Here is a 23,646-nt window from a genome sequence, read left to right on the forward strand (position 1 = left end):
TTCTTGATCTGAGGGCAAAGGCACTGTTGGGTGTGGGCAGAGGGGGGAAAGCCCATGCAGAGGCTGCTTCTAGCTGCTGGGTGGTGGCAAAACCAGTAGCTCCTTCCCAAACTCTGAAAATCCCTTTCTTGCCTACCAGGATGCCATGCTGGTAGCTCTTAAGAGCCTCATGCCAGCCTGTCTCTTCAATGTCATTGGGTTTGGATCCACATTTAAGACTCTCTTCCCTTCCAGTCAGACCTACAGTGAGGTAAGGCAAGGGCAGGGCTGGGTCCAGAATGGGTGGGTGGTGAGGAGCAGAGGGAAAGAAGAAAAAGAAAGAGTGGGTAACACTGAGGACTGCCTCAGCTTGTAGAAACTCAGTGTTGCCCACTTGCCTTGTAGAAACTCAGTGATGCCCACGGCAGAGAACTCAAGAGGTTCTCTCTGGGTAGGCCATTAGCTGACATCTCATCTTCTGACATCCCTCCTCTTTATAATAAGGACCATTTCGGGGAAAATTATGGGTGTGCTCGGAGAGAGGGAACGGGGAAGGGGTAGAGAGGGGATAGATCCTGCTTCTGTTTCAAGAGAACGAGACAGTCATGCAAGTTTGAGCTAAAGGAGTGAATGGTAAGGGGTTATGGAGTGAATGGGTGGGGAGGGGGACTAAGAATAGAACTCACAAGGCTCAAATGACAATTTAGAACAAGAGGACACAGGCTCTGGCAGCACATTCAAAACTGGAGTATATCCTGTCCAGGTCTAGGAACAGGAAGAAAGAACATAAGGGAGGGGAGGGAGAAAGGAAGAACATGTTTCCATGAAAAATAACTTTATAGGTTTTTAAAATACAAAAGTAATATATATTGATTATCCCATAATTTTTAAAACCAGATAAAATCAAAAAGAAAAATTAAAAGGTCTCCCATGATCACATCAGAAAAAAAAAAGGAAAGACCACCATTAAGAGCTCAGTATAAATCCCTCCAGACCTTGTTCCTTGTGTTTATACACATTTTTAATAAAGACAGTATTAGATGTGCCATACCATTCTGTAACCTTCTAACACAACAGTCTATCATAAGCATATTTCTATCTAAGTAATATTAATCTACACAATAACTTCAATGGCTGCCTAATATTTCACTACACAGATAAATTGGGACCTATTGAACTAAATCCCTACTTGAGCTTGCTAGTTGCTTCCATATTTTTCTATTCAGTCATCTTTGTAGCGAAGACTCCACACCCATCCTTAATGATTCCCTTGGGATAAATCCTTAGTCTTATTGGCTCAGAAGGTAAATATCCATTTCAAGACTTTTGATACATGCCATTAACCCAAGCATAGATTTTGGAAGAGCATCTTCATGATTCAGGAGCAGAACATCTGATATCCGTCTAGTGCCAGGAGTACTTGGGCAGTTGGGTTCCGCAATGCTGATCCAGGAGGAAGGGAATCTGAAGCCCACATTGGGCGCTAAATCTAGGGATTTCGCACCACAGGCAGGGCTAGAATTTGAGTCTTAAGATGTCTAGTGTATCTTTTGATGGCTGCATATCTTGCCATTTGCGACAACATGGATGGAACTAGAGCGTATCATGCTTAGCGAAATAAGTCAAGCGGAGAAAGACAACTATCATATGATCTCCCTGATATGAGGGAGTGGTGATGCAACATGGGGGCTTAAGTGGGTAGGAGAAGAATCCATGAAACAAGATGGGATAGGGAGGGAGACAAACCATAAGTGACTCTTAATCTCACGAAACAAACTGTGGGTTGCAGGGGGGAGGGGGGTTGGGAGAAGGGGGGTGGGGTTATGGACATTGGGGAGGGTATGTGCTTTTGGGTAAATTGGAAGGGGAGATGAACCATGAGAGACTATGGACTCTGAAAAACAATCTGAGGGGTTTGAAGTGGCGGGGGGGTGGGAGGTTGGGGTACCAGGTGGTGGGTATTATAGAGGGCACGGCTTGCATGGAGCACTGGGTGTGGTGAAAAAATAATGAATACTGTTTTTCTGAAAATAAATAAATTGGAAAAAAAAAGATGTCTAGTGTAATGGTCTTACCACTACAGACCTCCTGCCTCGCTCATCAGAAAAGGACACCTCATTTGTGCTAAGCAGTCGAGGCTTGCCATTCTACCTTTTCCACGGGTGTTTATATTTTTAATGAACAAAGAAAGGACTGTAGTAAGTTAACAAACCATGGACAACAGCACTTAGGGCATTCGTAGGGGTTGCTATTGGGCAGAATCACACCTAATGAGTGGCTATCCTTCTTCCTGTGCATGGGACAGAGATGAAATTGGGAACATGAGTCAATTCAGTGAGACCTGGCTAAGATCTAGGGAAACAAAGAACTCATCCTCCAAGGACTTACGATTTCGGTGTCATATGGTGATCCTGAGGACTATCTTCCCTCTCCATGGCCCTTCCCTGCAGGAGAGCGTGGCCATGGCCTGTGATAACATCCAGAGAATGCGTGCTGACATGGGGGGCACCAACATTCTTTCCCCGCTCAAGTGGATCATCCGTCAGCCAGTGCGCCGAGGCCACCCACGGCTTCTCTTCCTGATCACCGACGGTGCCGTCAACAACACCGGCAAGGTGCTAGAACTGCTGCGAAACCATGCCTTCTCCACCAGGTGGGCACAGGCTGAAGGTCTAGGCCTTGGTTATCCTGGGCTGTCCTGGGCTGGGGGGTGCCAGAACTGAGGCATCATGGAGGATGCCAGAAGGAAAGGAGAGAATTCCAGTTCCTACAGTGCTTTGTTTCCAGGGTGGTTGGTGTAACTGACTTCAAAGTTTGCCTCTTTCCCTCAAGAGTTCAGATGGGATGCGATAACACCTCACCTCTGCGTATAGCTCCCAAAGGGCAGCCTAGGGGGGAAGATGTCCTTCCTGCTCCTTTGACTCTGTCCTGGGGTGAGATTTAATGGGCTATTGTGAATGTTGGTGCCTACTGATGGCTCTCTGCCTTATTTTTCACCCTCTACCTGATGCTAGGATCAGCTCTGAGATAGCTCTCCTCACTCATGCTTGGTCCCTTTCCCCACAAAAGGGACAAAGAGGACACAGAGGATGGGAAGTAGCAGCCTCTTTCTTTCCCTTCTCCCAGGTGCTATAGCTTTGGAATTGGACCCAACGTCTGCCACAGACTGGTGAGAGGGCTGGCAACTGTATCCAAGGGCAGTGCTGAGTTTCTGATGGAGGGGGAACGGCTCCAACCCAAGGTAGGCAAAAGGAGCTCACTGGGTTCTGGTGCCAGTACCTCAGAAGCCCAGACTGGTCATACAGCAACTCATTGGTTGGGATTTCATTTCACCCAAGTCTGAGCTCCCCACTAGGCCATTATACACTCCAGTGACAATCAGAGAGATAGTCCCCAGGATCAGAGACAATCCAGTGCCACAGAGTAGATAGTCCCCAGGATCACTGTACTGGAGTCAGTAGAGGACACTATGCCCACAGGTCTCCAGCCACTGGATCACATGCTCCAGCCACCAGCTGGGTAGGACTGGGGCTTCCGAGTCACTGCGTCTGTGGTTATGGGGTTGTGTTTGGGCTCATTTCTGGCCACATTCCTGATGATGACAAATGGTGGCTCAGAAGCATTTAAAGGACCCAGAAATCAAGGAAATTATAGTCATGTCTCCATTTTCTGCACAGTTGGCACAAATAACCCAACACTTTGAAAATCCTTGGGTCAGTCCAGATCCTCCAGGAACCAGAGAACCACAGACAGAGCAGGATTTAAGAAGTTCACTGGGGGATAATATCTGTGAAAGAAAAAAGAGGAAAGAAGCAGGAAGGAGAATTCTTCAGCCTGTAATACCCATGCATACCTGTGAAAGGAAAGGAGGGAAGCAGGACTGAGCAGGGAGAGCTTCACACTGCAAGTCTGGCAAGGTCTCAGCCAACCCAGCAGGGACCTCGGGAGCAAAGATTACCCTTTAGGCAGTCAAACCAGGCTGAAATGCCTGCGCCAGTACCTGGGCAGCTCAGTCATTGTGGAAGGGTTTCCACAGGGAGGTGTGGTCTTGGCTTGAATGCTGGAGCATTGCATCTGGAGACTATCACCTAACTGCATTCCTTGCAGCAAAAGATCATAGTCTTCCTCAAGGAGTTGTGGGAGTGCACCCTTATGGCTCTCACAATTCCCAAATCATTTTCCCCCAACTTTGCAGTATATCTGAAGAAATCAGCCTAGGTGATGCTTAACCACAGCTGTCAGTTATTGAACACCTATCATGAGGTAGTGTCTTCAAATCCAGTATCTCAGCTAATTCTCCCAGCTACACTGAGAGTTGAAAATTACTCACTTTACCAGAAAAGGAAACAGAGGCCCAGCAAGACAAATTAATTTGCTCAAGATCACTCTCCAGGTTATGGGGAGAAATTTTGCTTTGACACAAATTTTCTGTGGGTCCCACGCTAGTCACAACCTTTCTTTAGGTCTTAGATCTCCTTCTTATAAAATGCTAAGCTTAGAGAAACAAGATCTGCTCCAACTCTGACATTCTAGTAGTCTAAAAGCTAGAGGCATGTTCACTGCTGGACAAGACCTAGTGTGTCTTCTTCTCTGCTCACACCCCCTCATGCTCATATCCCTATGGTCTTTGTACTCCTCCTCTGTGCACGTCCTTGCTCAACCTACCCCCAACCTGTGTTCTGACCCTGCCCAACAGATGATCAAATCTCTGAAGAAGGCCATGGCCCCAGTCCTGAGTGATGTAACTGTGGAGTGGGTCTTCCCTGAGACCACCGAGGTCCTGATCTCACCTGTGAGCACCAGCTCCCTCTTCCCCGGAGAGCGGCTGGTGGGATATGGCATTGTGTGTGATGCCTCCTTATACATCTCCCATCCCAGATCTGTAAGTATCTTGGACATTCCATAACAGTGGGGTTCCGGAACCATGCCCACAAAGCCACCCTTAGCTGGAAAGGCTATTGGTAGCCTCTAGAAAGTAATTGGGTCTAGGCTTACAGTTGTGGGGTCTGGTGGCCTGACCGTAGGCATGCAGTCAGGATGACACTGCTTGGGTAAATGTTATCCTCACAACACGTGGTTCTTAAGATTCCCTGCAGTAGAAAAATTGGGAGAACATGTCTAAGATGCAGAGCCCAAGGGGTGCCTGGCTGGCTCTGTTGGGTAAGTGGCCACCTCTTTATTTTAGCTCAGTTTTTAATCTCAGTGTCCCGAGACTGAATCCCACAAGGCGCTCTATGACAAGCGGGGAGTCTGCCTCAGGATTCTCTCTTCCCTTCCCATCCCACCCCCAGCTCGCTCTCTCACTCTCTCTCTCTCAAATAAATACATAATTTTTTTAAAAGATAAAGTAAAATGCAGGGTTTCTGAACTCTGCCTCTGAAACTAATGCTATATGTTAATTGAATTTAAATACATTTTAATTTCATTTAAAAAATACTTACAAAAAATAAATAAATAAAATGCGGAACCCAAGCTCCAACCCAGGTCTACTGAATAAAAGTCTTTGAGCGTAAGGCCCAGGTCCCCACATTTGACATAATCTCCCCAAACTGATTTTTGACAAACAACTCTGTTCAGAACAACCGCACTCAGGTTTCTTTCCCTAAAAGCTCTATTCAGGTCATGTCTCCTCAGATGAGTTTGTGTTTTACTCACACGAATCATTCTCTTGTATGTGGTGACAGAAGTGAGATAAAAGTGAGGAACTTCTCAAAGGAAGGTGGAATTCATGCTAAAATGTGGGGGGTTGCCTGAAATTCCCCCATCCCTTCTCTTTAGTGAGTCTCTCCACTTCTGCTTGAAGGATTTGTCATCTTGCTTCATTTTCAAGCAGGAGTCACCAACTCATTGCCTAAAGGGACTGGCAGGTATAAAATGAATAAAATGAACTTCTAAAAATAAAAGGGGAAACACCATGAAGGATAGCAGTTACCACGGAGTCCATAGAGAGGCAAGAAGGGTGATGAGGAATAAGGCGAACAGGATGGCACACAGCCATCTCAACTGGGCACCCCCTCCCCAGTGTGGGCTCTGTGTTACAGGTGTTTTCAATCTTGCAAGAGAAGTGAGAATGGGTGTGTGATATTTCCAGCTTTTAGAATGTTATACAATCTCCTAAGAATCACGGTCGGGGTAATGGTTAATGTGTTATGGAGAGTGGGGAGTTCAAAAGCAGGAAGAAGATGCTAAACAGAATGTTGGTCAGTCTTTGAACAATCTAGACCCTTCTTAGAGGTCTAGGAGGCATCCGATCATCAACAGACTCTACCACTGGAAGGAACTATCAAATAAAAGCCTTCTCCTTTCCTTACCCATAAAACTGGCCAAGTTTTCTCCTGATACTAACACAGCTCTTGGGGAAGGGTATCCTTGCCTATTGTGGTTTTTAAGTATGACTTTCCGCCTTTGGAAAGCAATATAGAAATAACTAATGAAATTAGAAATACATAACTTTTCAGCCCAGAAATCTGTCCTAAGAAACTAACACCTAGAAATAAAAGTGATGCAATGGATTTATGTCAAAGGATTCACTGCAGCAATTTTTTATGGTGCAAAAACAATGGATCCCAAAGCAAAGGCTTAAAAATAAGGAGTGGTTGAATATTGTACAGTCAAAGGTTTAAAAGAATGGCTGATATACAGGACTTCCAAAATGTTTTAAGTGCAAAATTAAGATACTGATAAATGCAGGTAATATAGTCCACTTCTTGTAAAATAAAAATTACCCCCAAAGCCCTTATGTTTTATATATATGTGTGTTTATATCATGGAGAATGGAAGGGAAGGAACAGATGGTTCATTTTGTTAATTTTGGTTACCTACTTGGAGACAGCAGTGGCATTTAGAATACACTAAAAATTCTTTTAAATAAAGAAGATAATTAAAAATATAAACAATATAAATGTTATGAAGAGTCAGTTCCATTCACCATCTCTTAAATGGAAGTCTGCCCAAATGACTCAAGCAAGAAAAAACTTTCCCGTTATTCCAGATCCTCAAAGATAGAATGTCTCCCACCTCCTGTCCTACCCCTACCTCCCCTACAAATGCTCTTTCTGACATCTACTCCCAGCCCTCTTTTCTCTGCCTCCTTCCAGGACAAGAGGAGACGATACAGCATGCTTCACTCCCAGGGGTCCAGTAGCTCTGTCTTCTACCAATCCCAGGATGAGGGGCCCAGCCCTGATGCCAGAAACTCTGCCAAGAGCATGGGGTCACACTTCAACCTCAGGCAGCCCAAAGATGCCCAGCCAACCACTGGAGATGCCACCACTAATCCTGGTTAGTCTCCTGCTCCTTGTCTTCACTCCCTTTTCCAGGGAGGCCATGATTGCTACATTTTACTGAGCACTTACTCTGTGCTGAGAGCACTTTATAGAACCCATCTCACTGATTAGTTAGCACCTGTGAAGATGGGTCCTAGTTCACCAATTTTACAGATGATGAAACTGAGTCTTGGGCATGTTAAGCAACTTGGCTAAGCTCATGAAACCCAGCAAGAAGGAAGGTACAGACAGGTCTAGAGCTGTTTGCATTCTTTATGGTGCTAATTTCCATTCATAGGGCATTTGTTGATCACCTACTAAGGCTAAGTACCAAACACAGCGTGGGAAACAAAGATGATACAAACATGAATTCTTGTCTTTCAGAAGTTCTCTGCCTAGGGGAAGAGATACAATTGGCTCTAACATTGATAGAAGCAGAGTGACAGGGACCAGAGTGAAGTTTAATAAGCTGTGGGAGGTCCCAAGAAAAGACATATTGTTAGACGATATCAACAGAGACATAATGAGGGCACTGCTTCTTAGATGTGGGAAGGGAGAGGAGATTCCAGGCTGCAGAAACTGGCTGAGCAAAGATGTAGAAATGTGACACCTAGAAAACACATCGCGATTGATTATTCATCTCTTACATTTGAGGCACAGGGTACACTGAAAAAGGAGCAGAAAGGACAGTAGCTGGGTAGATGGATTAGAACACCAGTTTACGAAAGGCTTTGAATGCCGGGGGAGGTGAGACATCTACAAATATTTCAGCAGGCAAACAGTGGGTAATGCAAGAAGTTTCCAAGCAGGACAGGAGCATGCAGGCCTCTCTCTCTTTCTCCACTCTTCCCCACCCTGCTGGCTCCCCTTGTCACCACCCTACCCAGCTCTAGACTTCTCCCAGCGACGGCGGGCGTACAGCACCAACCAGATCACCCACCACAAGCCCTCCCCAAGGGCTCCCACAGCAAGCGACCCCACAGTGCCTGCCAAGAGATACCCACTTCGGAAAGCCAAGCTGCAGGACCTCACCAACCAGAGCATCACAGATGCCCCTTGGTGGCAGATTGATCTGCAGGTACCTGAGCAGGGCGGGTTGGAGTTGGGGAGACCATAGCTGGAGAGAGAGCTGTCTCCTGCTTCAGCCACAAGATCCACTATTTATACTGCAAAATGAGTGTCTTCTTCCTCATTTTTCTGGATCTTGATCTGTTTGAGCCTCTTTATAATAATGGTATCCAGTATTCAGTGACATCACCCATTCTCTACACACAATACTTACCAGCTGGCCAGGAGCAGTCCCATTGACACTCATTCAAAGGGGCTATGTCCTGTGTATTGTAGAATGTTTGGCAGCATCCCTGGCTTCGATCAGCTGAATACCACCTTCAACCACGATAACCAAACCTGTCTGCACTCATTACCAAATGTCCGTGGGGAAGAGGGTAAAACCACCAGGTGGAGAAACACTGTCCTAAACCAAATTGGTGTTTGTTATTATCTGCATACCTTATCCACTTTCTTAAGAATGGGTTTCATATAGCTTTGTCATTGTAAGTGATGGTTCCATAAAAGCAGCCTTTCGCTCTCCCCCTTCCATCCACCATCACCATCCCTCCCTGCCTTTCCATAAGCTCCTATAGTTCCCAAGGGGAGAGACTTTGCCACCTTGTCCCTGCGAGCCCTTCTCTGTGCTTAACCAGGAATCACTTGATGCAGCTGGAAGACACTGACCTTGGAGTCAGGTGGACTCTGCTCCTCTGTTGCTTACCCTCTCTGAGCCCCAACTTTTCCATCTAGGAAATGGGGAGAGTAGTTTGTACAGTGGGTTGAGCTAACTGCCATCAGCAGGCATTGACTGGGAGCTAACTCTAAGTGGAAGACTTGCAGGCAATGGCTGATAAGAGAGGAAATGCCTGGTGCAGCCCCTGGTATACAGTAGGTGTCCTTTAAATGCAACTCCCGTTGGTGAGAGCTCTGGGCAGTTTAGCATCTGTTCTCTACTGCTTGCTCCTGGCCCATCCTTGCTCATGTCTTTCTGATCGTCTGCTCAGCTTCTTCTCCAAACTAATTCTCCCCTGCACACGCACACACACATGCCAGCACACGCACACACACATGAGCACACACATACACTCTCCCTGAAGCCTCTGGCTGGGTGAAAGGCTGAATCTTAGACTAATCCGTTGCTATGGAAACTGTAGCAGCGTCTGTTTCTCAGTGTGTTGATGATGGTAGGGCAGGGGTGAGGGGAATCCCAGCCTCTGATGGGAGACAGGGATTAAGTACCCCTTGGAACCCAGGATCTGGCTGAATACCAGCTCCTACCAAGGCCATCCGACCAGTGACCAGTCCCTTTCTTCTCCCACACCCTTGTACCATCTCTAGGACCTCAGGCCCAGAGGAGACAGGAAGGAGGAGCCTAGCCCTTGCCCTAAGGAGCCCCTATCTAATGGAGAGGCACAATCCTCTTCCCAGTAAATACCTAATAGAGATGAGAAAACCTCGAAGATTAACTGTTGACCTAAAAACCTGAGGGGAACTTTTTCTGTTTCACCCTGCAAGTGCCTTTTGCCCCTGCCCCACCCCCTTCCCCCTACCAAACATATGTGCTCCCGGAGGCACAAAATTCATTTTTAATTAATTTAATATTCTTTAATTATGTAAGTAAGTATGTATTACTTACTCAGAGTTTGCAATGAAAACCCTCAAACAGTTCAGGCAGGTATAAAGTAAAAAAATTATCCCTTCCCTGTGCCCAAACCCTCTGATTTTCAATGTTTCCTTCCAAAAATACTACACACACACACACACACACACACAAAACACACATATGTGTTTTGCATAATCACATTGCAAATCTCCAATTATATCCAATTATCATTGGATATCTCCAAAATCCAAACGCAAATCTCTAATTTACTCTTTTAATGTCTTTTTAATTCTTTCTCTCTCTCTCTCTCTTTGGTATTCAGTAAAATTCCTCTTTTTGGTGAACAGTTCTGTGAGTTTTGACATACGCATAGTTCTGTAACTATCTCCACAGTCAAAATACAGAACGGTTGCAATTTACTTTTTTAAGATATGTTTGATCTTGGCCATCTTCCCACCCTGGTATGAAGAAATCTGACTCTTTCATTTCAGTGTTGGTTGTGTGGCATTCCATTGCATGTATCTTCCATAACTCATTTGTCACCCCCTATTGGATGTGCATTTTGAGAATGTCCAAAGATTCACTTTTACAAACAACGCTGCAACGAATCTACAAACATGCACATAGATATTCGCTTCCTGTGCATTTCCACAGAACTTCTAAAAATGGAATCATTGGGTCAAAAGAGCTTGTGCACATTTAATGTTGCTAGACGGCACACAGCTAAAGTGTCCTCCCACAGGTGTGCCTCAAGTTCATACTCCCATCAACGGTCCGCAAGAGAAACCCTGTCTCCCAGTTGGCCACAGTAGGCGTCATCAAATGTTTAAATATCTGCCAATCTGGAAGATGGGAAAAAAAAATCATATAACTTATTTTATTTTAGAGCAATGTTCATGAGGCAGAGCCTTTTTTTCATGGGTTTATTGGATACTTTTTCCATGTATTGCCTATAGATACCCTGAATCCATAGTCTCCTTCTGCCTCCCTGCCCCAGTGATTTATAAGACCTTTTTCTTGAAAATGATCTTTGTCATGTGTGTTGCAGCTCTATTTCCCGGTTTATCCCAGGCCTTTTGGTGTTTTTTGTACCAGCACAAGAACAGACAGATTAAATCCACAATACAGAAGAGAAGGTCCAGAAATAAAACCAATGTACATGTGAGCTTTGACAGGATACAGGTGGGGGATTGATAAACCTTAGAAACTTAATGAATGAACCATATTTAAGAAGTGGTGTTGAGAGCTGTACTACTGGGAAAACCAAGGAAAAGGTCTGTTCCTATTTCTTTACACTAAAATAAATTTCATGTGAGTCAAAGATTTAAGCAAACAAAAATAAATCATAAAAATTCTAGAATTTTTTTTTGAGTGGGAAAGACCTTTTAAGCATGACATATGAGAAGACATAAGGAAAAGGCTGATAATTTTAGCCTCCTTCCAACACACACACAAAGTTTTAAACTTTATGGCAAAAAAAAAAAAAGAGTGGGTTTAGAATATTATCCCTGGTATGTGATTTTTCACAGTTTTCCATGGTTTGGGCTGTATCCATGCTTTGGGATTATCTGTGTTGATGGTTCTCATGGGTAGTGGAGAGAAGGTTATGTGGCCCGCAGTACTATAGGACCTGGGGTGCCCTGAGAAAGAGCTGTGGCTAGGGGTGGAAGGAAGGGGCAGCCACCAGGATCTCAGCTTCCTCCCCTCCCTCTTGCACTCCTAGCCCTTGCTGAACAGTGGTCTGGACCTGAGCCAGGGCCCCAGACTCCGGGGCCCAGGGGCCCGAAGGCCCTCTCTGCTGCCCCAAGGCTGCCAACCCAGCCTGCCCTCCAGCCAGGAGGCCCAGACCTGGAGCCCCATGAAAGAGCAAGATCTTGGGTCTAGCCTGAAGCTTGCCTCAGACAGACGTAGCCCTGGGGACCTGGGTAAGTGCCTACAAGGTTTAGGACATGATCGGGGACAGGGACGAATTCTTGACTGTAGCCCAGCTTCATATGATAGGATTGAGGGCAAACGCCTTTGTCTGTGCCCTTGGCGGGGAGAGGGGTGGAGAGGCCCGTCCGTGCCAGAGAACCTCACCAATCCTGATCTTCCCGGACCCACCTGGCCCTTGGGCTGGCTGTGAGGCTCCCAGATGTCCCTGTGGCTGCACTCTTCACTGCCCAAGTGTTCCCACCCCACCCTATCTGGCCACCTCCGGTACTGGATTCCTGGAGGTGGGTCTGCCCCATGTTGGGGACAGGTCCATACCATCCAGCTGCCCTAGGGAAGAAGTCGTGTGTTCCTCGAGGTGGAGGGTAGGGGGAAGAAGACTGGACTTGCTTCGCGATGTCTGCGCCCTGGGGAGGAATGACGTCCCTGAGGGCTGACCCTCTGTGCCCCAGCTCAGAGCACCGCCTGGTTGTCCCTCTGCCCGCAGAACCGTCCCATCACCCTTCCGCCTTCGAGACTGAGACGTCCTCGGACTGGGAGGCCCCTGCAGAGTCCGAGGAGCGGATCAATCCCGGCAGGCCCCCCACTCCAGGCCCGGTGCTGGGCAAGGCCGTGGTCAAGGGCTTGCGTGACAGTCAACGTTTGCAGTGGGAAGTGACCTTTGAGCTGGGGCCCCCCGGCCCGGAGCGGGGAGGGGCACACGACGCTGACCTGTGGAGCGAGACCTTCCACCACCTGGCGGCCCGCGCCATCATCCGCGACTTCGAGCAGCTGGCGCAGCGCGAAGGCGAGATCGAGCCAGGTGAGCTCCGCCGACAGCGCGCTCCGGACCGCCTCCGGGAGCCCCTCCTCGAAGCCCCGCCCCAAACCCCCTCCCCACTTCAGGGCCCGCCCCCTCCTCGCAGCCCCGCCCAACGCCCCATCCTACAGCCCCCACCGTGATCCTCTCTCCTCCTCCCCACCTCGGGCCCTGCCCCCTCCATAAGGTCCGGCGGAAGGCCCCACCCTCCTCCTGGCCCACCCACGAGTGATCTGCTCCCCTCCCCAGGCTTCAGCAACTTCCTTCTCCCCACAGCCGGCCACTGTCTAGGGCTCCATCTCTTCGCCCCCCCCCACCACCCGCCCACCGCGAACCATTGCCTCCCGGTGACTCCCCACGGTCCCAGCACAACCAGTCCCAACCTCCACCTCCCCTGCCCCCCACCACACACACACACACACACACACACACACACTGAGCCCAGGGTTCCATCCCTTCCTTGATCACCGCCACCTCTCGCCCCGCTCGATCACCCAGCCCCCAGATGCCTCCCGGTTAGCCCTGGGCTCCTTCACCCCTCCCATCCCTTCCGGTGATCCGGTGATCTAGTGATCCGGTGATCTGTCCTCTCCTCTCTTTCCTTTTCCCCGTCTGCTGCAGTACCCATTCCTTCTCACTTCCCAGGGCTTCTCCTTGCAGCGCCCCCCGTAGGCCTCCAGAGACAGAACAACGGCGCCAGCCGGATCGCCCCTGACCTGCTCCCCTGGGACCACACCTTATTACAGAACCCACTAGACCTAGTTGGTCCAGTCACTCATTCCTCAACGCCATTTATTGATTTTGGATCATTTCGGGGCCAGGTTCGAGGCTGAACAGTGCAGTGACCACCACAATTCCAATCCTTAACGCACGCACTAGCGGGGAAGCCAACATGAATCAAATTAATTGCGTGCACAATTAATTGATTGCATTTGGCCTGATTGTCCTATTAAGAAATACAGGGATCCAAGAAATCCTGTAACAGGGATGGCGGGGAACTAACGGAGTTCAGGAATTGGGGCAAAATTTCCTAAGACTATGATTCCTGGAATCACGATGGTGCACACTGAGAATCAATCGGTATAGATACAGAGAACACACAACCCTCTGGAGACTGCTCACCTGTTTTGTGGGAAGAACTTGGGTTTGGAGGTCAGAGCACCCTGAGTTCTAATCCCAGGGCCATTACTAACTCGCTGTGTGACCCTGTGTTTTCTGCTATCCCTCTCTGGTTTTCAATCTTCTCTGCAAGATTGTCCCAATAGGCCAAACCAGAGGTCCCCACCCTGCTAGGGGACCTATGAAATCCTGCAGCAAAGTTTTTATCGGATAGCTGCAAAATTAAAATAGAGAATACGGGTGACATAGAGGGTTTGGGGTTTTGCTTTTTGCTTTTAGCTTTTATTTTTAAGTAATTTCTACACCCAACCTGGGGCTCGAACTCATAACCCCAAGATTGAGGGTGGCACACTCAGGCCACTGACTGAGCCACCAGGTACCCCTAGAGGATTTTTTTTTAAATAACACTCAAGTTATTTAAGGGGTGTAACTATCTTTTTGTCCTAGATGTCTTAGCTCTTTTACATTAAAATGTCCTCATTTTATGAAATGATGATGGAGGTTAATAATCTTGGGGGTGGGGGTTAATGTCCTTAACTGGCAAGTGCACAGACCCTTTGATTTGAAGGGCTTCTGGAATCCCAAAGACAGAGACCACTGGTCTAGTCCTTCTTTTAGCTTCCAGAATTCCTGGGTCAGCTGGGACTTTCCGGGTCCACACACTGACCCCCAGCCTCTCCCTCGGCAGGGTCCAGCCGCCGTTATCAGGCGAACGCTGTGCACACCAGTAAAGCCTGCAATGTCATCAGCAAGTATACAGTCTTCATGCCAGTGGACGTGAGCAAGAGCCGGTACCTGCCCACCGTGGTGGGGTACCCCAACTCTGGTAAGGCAGATGGGCTCTTCTGAGGGCCAAGCAGCCCCCCTTGGCTGGCAGAGGGGAACTGGGACACAAAGGAGCACAGACCCGCAGAGAGGGGTACAAGGAATGGCCCAGAAGCAAAAAGGCCCCTGGCCAATGGTTCAGTCACCACAGGGTGGTGGGTACGTGAACGCCTACCCACTATTCTGCAAAGGACAATGAAACCAGCGCAACTCCCTTTTTCCCACCAAAGGAATAGGACTTGACTGTATTCTTCCAATTGGGACAATGTGTGTGCTCTCCATAGAAAATTCCAAAATATAGAAAGACATAAAATAAATAAAAATGCCTGGACTTGACAGTCATCCAGAAATGAGTACCTCATTACCTCCTTGGCGTGACCATCTTTCCAGACTTCTCTCTATGAAGTCAAAAGACAGATAATTTTTCATGAGTTGGATTATACCGATAGGTGCTGTATTCTACCAAATGTGGGTGTGGAAAAAAAAATCTATCCACGAAGGTGAATGTCTATCACCACTTCAATAGCTACAGGGTTTTCTATGTTCATCATCAATTAGACAGGATTCCAAAGCACTTTATCTACATCGAATGTCTTAATCCTCAACACAGCTCTGCAAAGTAGATGCTATTATTACCCCCATTTTACAGGTGGGAAGATAGAGGCAGAGGGAGCTAAGCTCCCTGCCCAAGGTCACACAGCAGTGAGGGGCAAAGCTAGGCTTGGAATCCGGCCGCCTGGCTGCAGAGTCTACTCCCTCCTGATCCTCTCAATCACCACTTAACGTTTATCAGAACCTTTCCCATGAGCCCCCCAGATACTAGACCTTCATTTTACTCCCCTCTTGATTATTGTAAATTATGGTGCAAAGAACATCTTTTTTTTTTTAAAAAAGATTTTATTTATTTGACAGACAGAGATCACAAGTAGGCAGAGGCAGGCAGAGAGGGTCGGCGAGGGGGGGGGTGAGGAGCAGGCTCCCTGCTGAGCAGAGAGCCCAATACGGGGCTGAATCCCAGGACCCTGAGATCATGACCCAAGCCAAAGGCAGAGGCTTAACCCACTCAGGCGCCCCCAAAGAACATCTTTATGCCCCTGTCAGGTTATCTCCTTGGGGCTAATTAACTCTCTGAAGTAAGACTGCAGATCAAAAGGCCTGCCTGTTTAAAACTGGGATGAGTTTTAAAGTTTTTCAAAGTGACCTGACTACAAAGGTCGTTCAGGGGGTCGGCTTTGCACGAACACTGTGTGCTGCTTGTCTTTCTAAATGCTGCCAGGCTCGTAGGCAAGGGAAGAATCTCTCTCTGGGGAATTTTTTTAGGTTTTGTTTTTTTTTTTTTGGTGAGATACTTTTCATAGGTACATAAACTATATGTACTTTTTCTTTCCTGAATTACATTTTCCTACCCTCTGCAGCTCCTTTTTTCCCCTTTCTTTTTCTTTCTTTCTTGTTTTTTTTTAGCAGATCTCCTGAAAGAATGTTGAAAAACAAAATGTGCCTCTCCTTGTTCCCGTCTCCCTCCTCTCCTGCTGCTTTTTATCTATGGCACCAAAACCATCGATGACTTGTTCCCTCCTTGGTTTGCTCTCATTTCAGGTTCTGGCCAGCGGCCCAGACTGTTGCTGCACTAGGCATATTTTCATTCACTGGGCTTTGTCAACCCAAATGACATTCTCTCCCTCCCTGCCCATCTCAGACCATCCCCCTAGCGTCTGTAGCACACACAGCCTGGAAGGTTCAGAGAGCTGGTTCATGTCTTAACCTAAGTCCCACAGCCCCCTAAGACCTGGATCAGTACTTCCCAAAGTGTAGTTCAGGAAACCAGGACCCTAAGTGCATGTCTTGAGCACGGCCATTCTGCGCAAACTAGGAAGTCCCAGTTTAGGAAATACATTTAGGAAGCACTGGATTAAATAAGTTTCAACAGTTTTCTTGACTGCAGAACTTGTCAGAGCCTTTAGTATGTTAACATACATCACAAGGCTCAGAGAAGGGACTCTAGTATAAAGCTCAACAGTTTTCTTGACTGCAGAACTTGTCAGAGCCTTTGGTATGTTAACATACATCATGAGGCTCAGAGAAGGGACTCTAGTTTGCAGCTTCTTCCAAACTTACCTCCCCGTAGAACTCCTCATTTATTTTTATTTTTTATTTTTTTTAAAGATTTTATTTATTTATTTGACAGAGAGAGAGATCACAAGTAGGCAGAGAGGCAGGCAGAGAGAGGGGGGAAGCAGGCTCCCCGCTGAGCAGAGAGCCTGATGCGGGGCTTGATCCCAGGACCCTGAGATCATGACCTGAGCCGAAGGCAGAGGCTTAATCCACTGAGCCACCCAGGCGCCCCAAACTCCTCATTTTTTTAAGGAATACTTTACAGACTTTTGTTCTCCAAGAGTGGAGCTCCCAAAAACTCACTTAAGGGTGCTATAGCTTCATTTCTCTTTATACACGTGCTGTTTGAGGCCCTGTGACTCCAGGGGCCTGCCCTGTGGGAGGGGAAGGGGAACCTTGGTCTCTGAGACCACAAATTAGGAGAGAATGAAAAATGGGATGTTCTGAGAAAACCAGCCTTTTAACTAACTAGAAAACATTACTGCTTCCTGAGCATCGTCTTGGCAATAGAATGCACCTGGCAAGGTTATTATCCCCCTTTTCCAGATGAGGAAACTGAGGCACAGAGGGGCTAGCACCCCCTCCAGCTACTAAGAGATGGGACTGAGGTTCAAACCCAGGTCATTCTGGCTCCAAAGCTCATGCTCTTACCTTGTACAATGTCTTTCTGCCTCTGGACAAGTGACTGACCTGGGGGAAAGGCAAAGGACGAACACAGTTGTACCCAACTGACCCCCTCTCCTTATCCTTGTGAAGGTGCCGTATGGCGGATGGTCAACTCTCAGGTCCTGACCCGACAGAGGAGGGGCCCGGCTGCTGGCTTCGGACGGTCTCAGACCCTGCTCGGGGAAGACTCGGCAGCAGGAGATGGCAAATTCCAGAACCTAAGTAAGAGCTGCCTCATGTGTGTTCTAAGCCTAAGCCTGGGAGGCACCCTGGTGTCCAAGGCTCCCAGAAGCCAGGCTCTGAGTCTGCGCTCTGGGTCCCCTTGCAGAGCCCAGGTGAGGCCAGGCCTCCCAGACAAGACTCTCGGAGGCTCAGTGTGCCGCCGGCCACCACCGCCACCACCGTTAACACAGCTTTGCTGAGAGAGCAGCCGGGAACCCCCCCGCCCCCCCCCCCGCCCCCGTGCCCGCACCATCCCTCCCCCTCTCCCCTTTCAAAGTCTGCCCAGCCCCGGGGCTGTTCTCAGTGGCAATCTCTGGAGTCCTCTCAGGCACCAAAGGCCAGGAAAACTAATAAGCAAGGGGGAAAGCGAGGAGCAGAGAGGCAGCTCCATCTGTCTGGGTCCCACCATCTGCTACTTTCAGGATTCCTGAAGCTTCCTTTCTGCCTTTGCCTGATTTTGTCAGGTCCTTAAGTGTCCATGAGTTGACCCTTTTGTGACCTGGCACTCACTCACAGGAATAGTTTTAACTCTCTGTGTCCTGAATGCGTGCATGTCTTTTGGTCCCTCCAAAGACAGCCTAACTGCTGCACAGGTCCTGATCCCTTCTTCCTTCGTGCCCTCTCATGTTCAGTGAGGATCTCGGCCTCCTCCTGTGCATGGGAAGTACATCAGAAGACCCACCTGGCCACGAGGCCAGACACCCAGATCGTACTAAGTTTTTACCTGAGGAACTCGAAAGTTCTCACAGACATTGATGGGGTGAAAAAGGAACAGTGTGTGAGGGGTAGAAGAATGTGTAACTCCAGAATTAAAAAGCTCTGCCAGCTCTTTGGTCCCTCAGGGCCTCCCAAACTGGGGATGGGGCGGTGGTAGCGGTGGAGGGGGGTGGGCAGCTGTAAGTCCTGACGCAAGCTGGGCTTCCCGTCCAGAGGAAGTTTCTGTTTACCTTTTCATTTCTCCATAGCTCAGTTCTTGGTGGCCCATGGCTTCCATCAAAATCACAAATCCCTTCTTTTCTTTTTTTTTTTAATTAATAAATTTATTTATTTATTTTGAGAGAGAGAGAGAGAGCGAGAGCAAGTGTGGGACTCTTAGGGTAGACCAGGGGTGTTATCTCTGGAAGACAAAGGTGCACGCAAGCAGGCTCTCCCGGCCCACCCCCCACATAGTGTGGATTTGGACCTTCACTCTCCTTGGGGGGATGAGAAGTGAGAGAGGGAGGGCCAGAGGAGCTCAGGCCTCACTGGCTTCATCATCTGTTGTAGATGAGGAAGAAAGCCCCACTGCACCCTTCGGTGAGACCACGTCCCCGGGCCGCGAGAAGTACGTTGCTTCTGAAGGTGAGTAGGTGGTCAACTGACTCTGTCCTTAGTTAAGGTAGGGACAGTGACTCACCCACTGGCCAGGAGAGTGTCTTAGCTCAACAAAGTCCTCAGTGGTTCATTTATTCCTCAAAACACCCCTGCGTGAGATTAATAGAGGAGTACCCTCAATCTAAAGATGTGGAAACTAAGACTCAGAGAAGTCAAGGGACTTGTCCAAGGTCACACAGCAAGTTAGTAACAACACCAGGCCTGGAATCAGACTTCCCGATTCCCAGCTGAGGGACCATTCTACCACCTAACTCTGCTCAGAAGCCTCCACAATGTGCCAGGGAAGGAAACTCAATGTCCCCCTTTCAGGGATGGGGGAGGGGCTGATGTGAAGCCATCACTGTCCCCCATGGGTAACCTTCCAGAAGACACCAACAGCCACCGGCCATGGAAACTCAGAGGCCTATTTCTTACATGTGGACATACGTATTTCATCCTTCCTCACACCACCTGGACCAAAAGCAATCCTGCAGCCTAACGGTTAGCTCGGATCCCCCCTGCTCCTCTCTGGGCCTCTGTTCCCCCCAACCCCAGGCAGGAAGCCTTTGGACAGGGTCGTCTGTCATGCCCCAACTGTCATTCTTTGGCTCTCCAGGTCCCCTGCGCAGTCTGGCCACCAATACCCTTTCTTCCTTCAAGACCTCAGACTCTCTCTTTGGATCCAGGTACGTGGGGTCTCCCCTCCAGGTAGGCTGTGCCACCACCTGCTTCCCCAGGGCCGTTCCTGCTTGGAAGGCGGAAAGCAGGCCCAACGTGACATTTAGACAAAAATGAACAATCTGAAGGGTATCGAGAAGGCCCCCTTACCCAGATACACCGCCTTCCAGTCTTCACACTGTGGAAGCCCCCCCCCGCCTCCACCGCTGTGGTCTCTGTGCAGGTGCAAATCCCCCAGGAGAGCTAGCTTAAGCTTCTCTGGCCACTGGGCTGAACGAGAGCATGCTATCGGAAGAGGGTCCCAGAAAGAACCCTCACCTATTCGTCATCTAGGCTGCCGCTAACTCACTGAGGGACTCAGGAAGCACAAGCCCCCCTCCCTGGGCCTCAGTTTCCCCAGCTGCCAAATGAGGAAGTTGGGGGAAGCCATCTGTCATGTCCCTTCTGGCCCAGAATTTTTGGGGGCAGCTGAGCGGGCGCTGGGTGGGGTGGAATGACCGGGGACGCCAGGGGACAGCTCTGGCCACTCTTCCCCGCTTCCACGCACACAGGCTGAGTCTGAGCAAGTCCAGGCTGCTGACTCGGGCAGCCAAGGGCTTCCTGAACAAGCCACTGACCAAGGCTCCAGAGTCAAGCCCAGGGACCCAGAGTTTCGACTACATCCCGCTGGTGAGTGCCCCAGACCCCAGACCTCAGCCTCTAACACTCCCTGAGGGGCCTTCCTGGGAGCCTCCTGCCCACCCGTCCCCCTTCCCAAAGGGAAGAAGACTGAGACCTTCCCCCCCAAGTAGGCAGCAGGGCAAGAGCCAGGGGGCCTAAGAGTGCTGCTAGAAGCCAGCGCCAGCGTCACGAATATTCTTTGCAATCTGCTCTCTTGGCTTTAAAAATTCACAGGAATTTTGCGTTCTACTCCACCATCTATGTGTGTTTATTTTCCAATACATAAAAATAAGCCTTGAAATAGCTCACAAGCAAGTAAAATTAACACCGCAGGAACACACACTGTGTTTAGCAAGTGACGCTGTAGACAGCCAGGCATGCTGTGGCAGGGTGAGAAGCCCAAGTCTGGAGCAGGGAAGCTGGGGGTGGGGGGTCCTCTGCACTGAAGAGCAAGGGGGCCTGGCCCCACCGCATGGGAGGCCCAGTGGGGCTTGGGGATCAGAGGGTGCTGGGGGAGGGGCCACGGTGTGAACTGCCCCACACAGTCCGAGTCCCTATACGCCCGCGGCATAGTGTCACGTTGAATTTCCAAGGCTCCTGGGCCACAGAGCTTTGTGCTTGCTTAAGTGTTTGTGGAGCTGGGCACAATGCTAGACCCTGGGAGACGACCCTGAACTGGATGCACAGAGTCCCTGAGCTCATGGCTCTCGGTGTCTAGTGGGGGCACGGACAAGGAACCAGACATTCCTGATGCTTGGGTGCTGTGAACTCAGAGGTCGGGTTTGGTGCGTTGAGGTGTGGTGGCTGCGGAGGGACACAGACTCCAGGCAGTGGTCAGACCGAGACCAGAAGGGTGAGGAGTCGTGGCCGGCAGTGTGGGGAGGAGAGAGCTTGGGGACCAGAGCACTGGGGGCTGGGGGCAGGGAGAGGACGAGCCAGTGCTCTGGAAATCGCGGATTCTAAGAGAAACTTGAAGTCACTGCGCTGATGGCTTCCAAAGAGCTCCATGGTTTATGCCTTACTAGAACCCTTCCAAGGCAGGAAAGAGGAGAGGGGGCGGTGCAGGGGAGGGGAGTGGAGGCAGCTGTCGGGTTGCTGAGCAGAGTAGAAAGTATACCCGCGGTACTTGGAAACTGATCAGTGTGGAGGGAGGGACAGGGAGTTGAGCTGCCCTGAGTCTGTCGAACAGCAATGGATGATCCCAGAGCCCGAGCAGGGCCCCCCTACACAGGACAAGAGGCAGGTGTGGAGTAAAGAGCTTGGGTTGGGCCTGACCAGCCTGAGGTGCCCATGGGGTAAGCTTGGAGATGCTCGGTTGGCTGTAGTACTCTGCAGATCTCCCAGGTGGGAGAGGCATCTGGGGGGATGAATGGGCGGGCTGTGTGGACCCAGGCTTTTGCACGGCCTGGTGCTCCACAGTCTAAAAAGTTTGAGGCCCACTGAGGGGCTGCCCCACACACAGGTGTCTCTGCAGCTGGCCTCCGGAGCCTTCCTGCTCAACCAAGCCTTCTGCGAGGCCGTCCACATCCCCATGGAGAAGCTCAAGTGGACCTCACCCTTCACCTGCCACCGAGTGTCCCTCACCGCCCGCCAGCCGGAGTCTAAGACCCCGAGTCCCCAGGGGTGCACCAGCCCCTCCGTGCGGCTCCCCTCCTGCGACAGCCTCTCCCCGGAGCCTCTGGCAGAGGGCAAGCCAGGCTGGGAGCCCAGGGCTGTGGTAGAACACACGGGGAAGCTGTGGGCCACCGTGGTGGCGCTGGCGTGGCTGGAGCACAGCTCGGCCTCCTACTTTGTGGAGTGGGAGCTGGTGGCCGCCAAAGCGAACTCATGGCTGGAACAGCAGGAGGTACCCGAGGGCCGCACGCGGGGCACCCTCAAGGCAGCTGCCCGCCAGCTGTTTGTGCTCCTGCGGCACTGGGACGAGAACCTGGAGTTCAACATGCTTTGCTATAACCCGAATTACGTGTAGTAGGGGTGGGAAGAGCGGAGAGGGAGGGGACGGTGTGGGCCTGGCAGGGGGGAGCTTTTGCAGCTGTAGCCAATATACTGATTGCTAGAAAGAGCCCTGGATTGGCAGTCAGGAAGCCTGAGTTCAATCCCAACTTTGCTACCACCTAGCTGTGCGATTGCAAGCCAGCTCCTACCCCCTGTCTGGGCCTCAGTTTCCCCACCTGTAAAATAAGTGCGTGAGGTAAGGGAGGTTGGACGAGATCTCTAGAAGCTCCAAAGAATGCCCAGGCAGCTATGGGGTGGGGAGAGAGAAAATACAGCTTAAACCCCAGTTCTCTCTGGAAGAGGGTCCCATGGGCAACGCCCCCCCCCCCAAATGAAAGGGTGGATGAGCGAACCCAAAGACTACCAGTAACCAGACCTGCAAGCTCATGTCCAAGCACGGGAGACCACCGCTGCCCACTGCCTTGTCTCCGTGGTGACGGTCCGGCACCCTGAAATCCCACTCACAAACCCACTGGAGAATTCCCCTTCCCAACATGCTACAAAGAGTCACTCGGGGACCTTTTCCAGGGGCTTGGAATCCCTAGTGTACGTCAGTTTGCAGACTGTGGGTGACCTCCAGTCTAAGAGGAGGAGGTAGGGAGGCCCAGGAGGCACACCTGCCGCTGAGGTATTAAAACCAAGCATCAGTCTGTGCTAAAATAGTCCGAACAGAATAGATATGGTCACAGAAGCCGGTGGAGAAACCAGGCGACAACTTAAATAATTTGCACAGTTTCAGGAATTGTGCAAGGCGAAGTCCGTCCGTGCTGAGGGGCACGAGGGGGCCCTGCGTCAGCTCTATTTTGGGATCCCGGGGGCCCTCTTTGCAACAGAGAACCAGACAGAGCCTAGCTGTGCGTTTGGGACCAGCAGCTTTAGCTGGGAAGGGGCTTTATTCAAAGAAATGAAGGACGTTTGAATGGTCCAGCAGACACCCCCCGGGAACTTCCCCCCTCAAGCTCACCTGGACCCTGTGGTGACGGGCGCAGCCTCGGACACCCTGAGGGCCCAGTCACCTCTGCCCTGAAGACTCCTCTGGAAGCCGAGCTGTCCGGGACCCCAGGCTGAACCCTCACACGCCCTCTCCAAGGCCTTAACATCGCTTCACCAAGTGGTCCCTTCGGGCCCCAGGGCCCTGGCACAAAGCCAGTCCCTCTCCAGGGAGATCTGGAGGTCCCCACAGAGCAAAGTGACCTGTGGGGAGTGCTGTGGGCTCTGGCACACGTCCCAGCCTCACGAAACCTTGAGAAATGACCAGTCTTCCTCAGGGGCAGAGGGGGAGAGGGGCTCCAACAGAATGCCCTTCAGGCGTAGAGAAGAGGCAGCCTGGATAGGATATGGTGTCTTGCACCTCCACACACTGGCCTTGGGTTGGGGGCCCTTCTCTA

The 23,646-nt window shown here is 50.1% G+C and overlaps 1 protein-coding gene across 1 annotated transcript in view; it reads left to right on the forward strand.

The window, feature by feature from the left end:
- The window catches only part of VWA5B1 (von Willebrand factor A domain containing 5B1), a 37,771-nt gene extending 15,539 nt beyond the window's left edge, over nucleotides 1–22,232 (forward strand). Inside the window, exons 8-21 of the mRNA XM_044236309.1 lie at nucleotides 140–250; nucleotides 2,430–2,632; nucleotides 3,106–3,220; nucleotides 4,676–4,861; nucleotides 7,077–7,260; nucleotides 8,132–8,322; nucleotides 11,621–11,822; nucleotides 12,317–12,631; nucleotides 14,436–14,573; nucleotides 17,441–17,554; nucleotides 18,839–18,913; nucleotides 19,542–19,611; nucleotides 20,155–20,272; nucleotides 21,726–22,232. Of these exons, the coding sequence (XP_044092244.1) occupies nucleotides 140–250; nucleotides 2,430–2,632; nucleotides 3,106–3,220; nucleotides 4,676–4,861; nucleotides 7,077–7,260; nucleotides 8,132–8,322; nucleotides 11,621–11,822; nucleotides 12,317–12,631; nucleotides 14,436–14,573; nucleotides 17,441–17,554; nucleotides 18,839–18,913; nucleotides 19,542–19,611; nucleotides 20,155–20,272; nucleotides 21,726–22,232 (2,529 nt within the window). The remainder of the gene's footprint in view (nucleotides 1–139; nucleotides 251–2,429; nucleotides 2,633–3,105; nucleotides 3,221–4,675; nucleotides 4,862–7,076; nucleotides 7,261–8,131; nucleotides 8,323–11,620; nucleotides 11,823–12,316; nucleotides 12,632–14,435; nucleotides 14,574–17,440; nucleotides 17,555–18,838; nucleotides 18,914–19,541; nucleotides 19,612–20,154; nucleotides 20,273–21,725) is intronic.
- The last annotated feature ends 1,414 nt before the right edge of the window (nucleotides 22,233–23,646 follow it).

This window comes from Neovison vison, chromosome 2 (assembly GCF_020171115.1).
Source record: "Neovison vison isolate M4711 chromosome 2, ASM_NN_V1, whole genome shotgun sequence".
NCBI classification, from domain to species: domain Eukaryota; kingdom Metazoa; phylum Chordata; class Mammalia; order Carnivora; family Mustelidae; genus Neogale; species Neogale vison.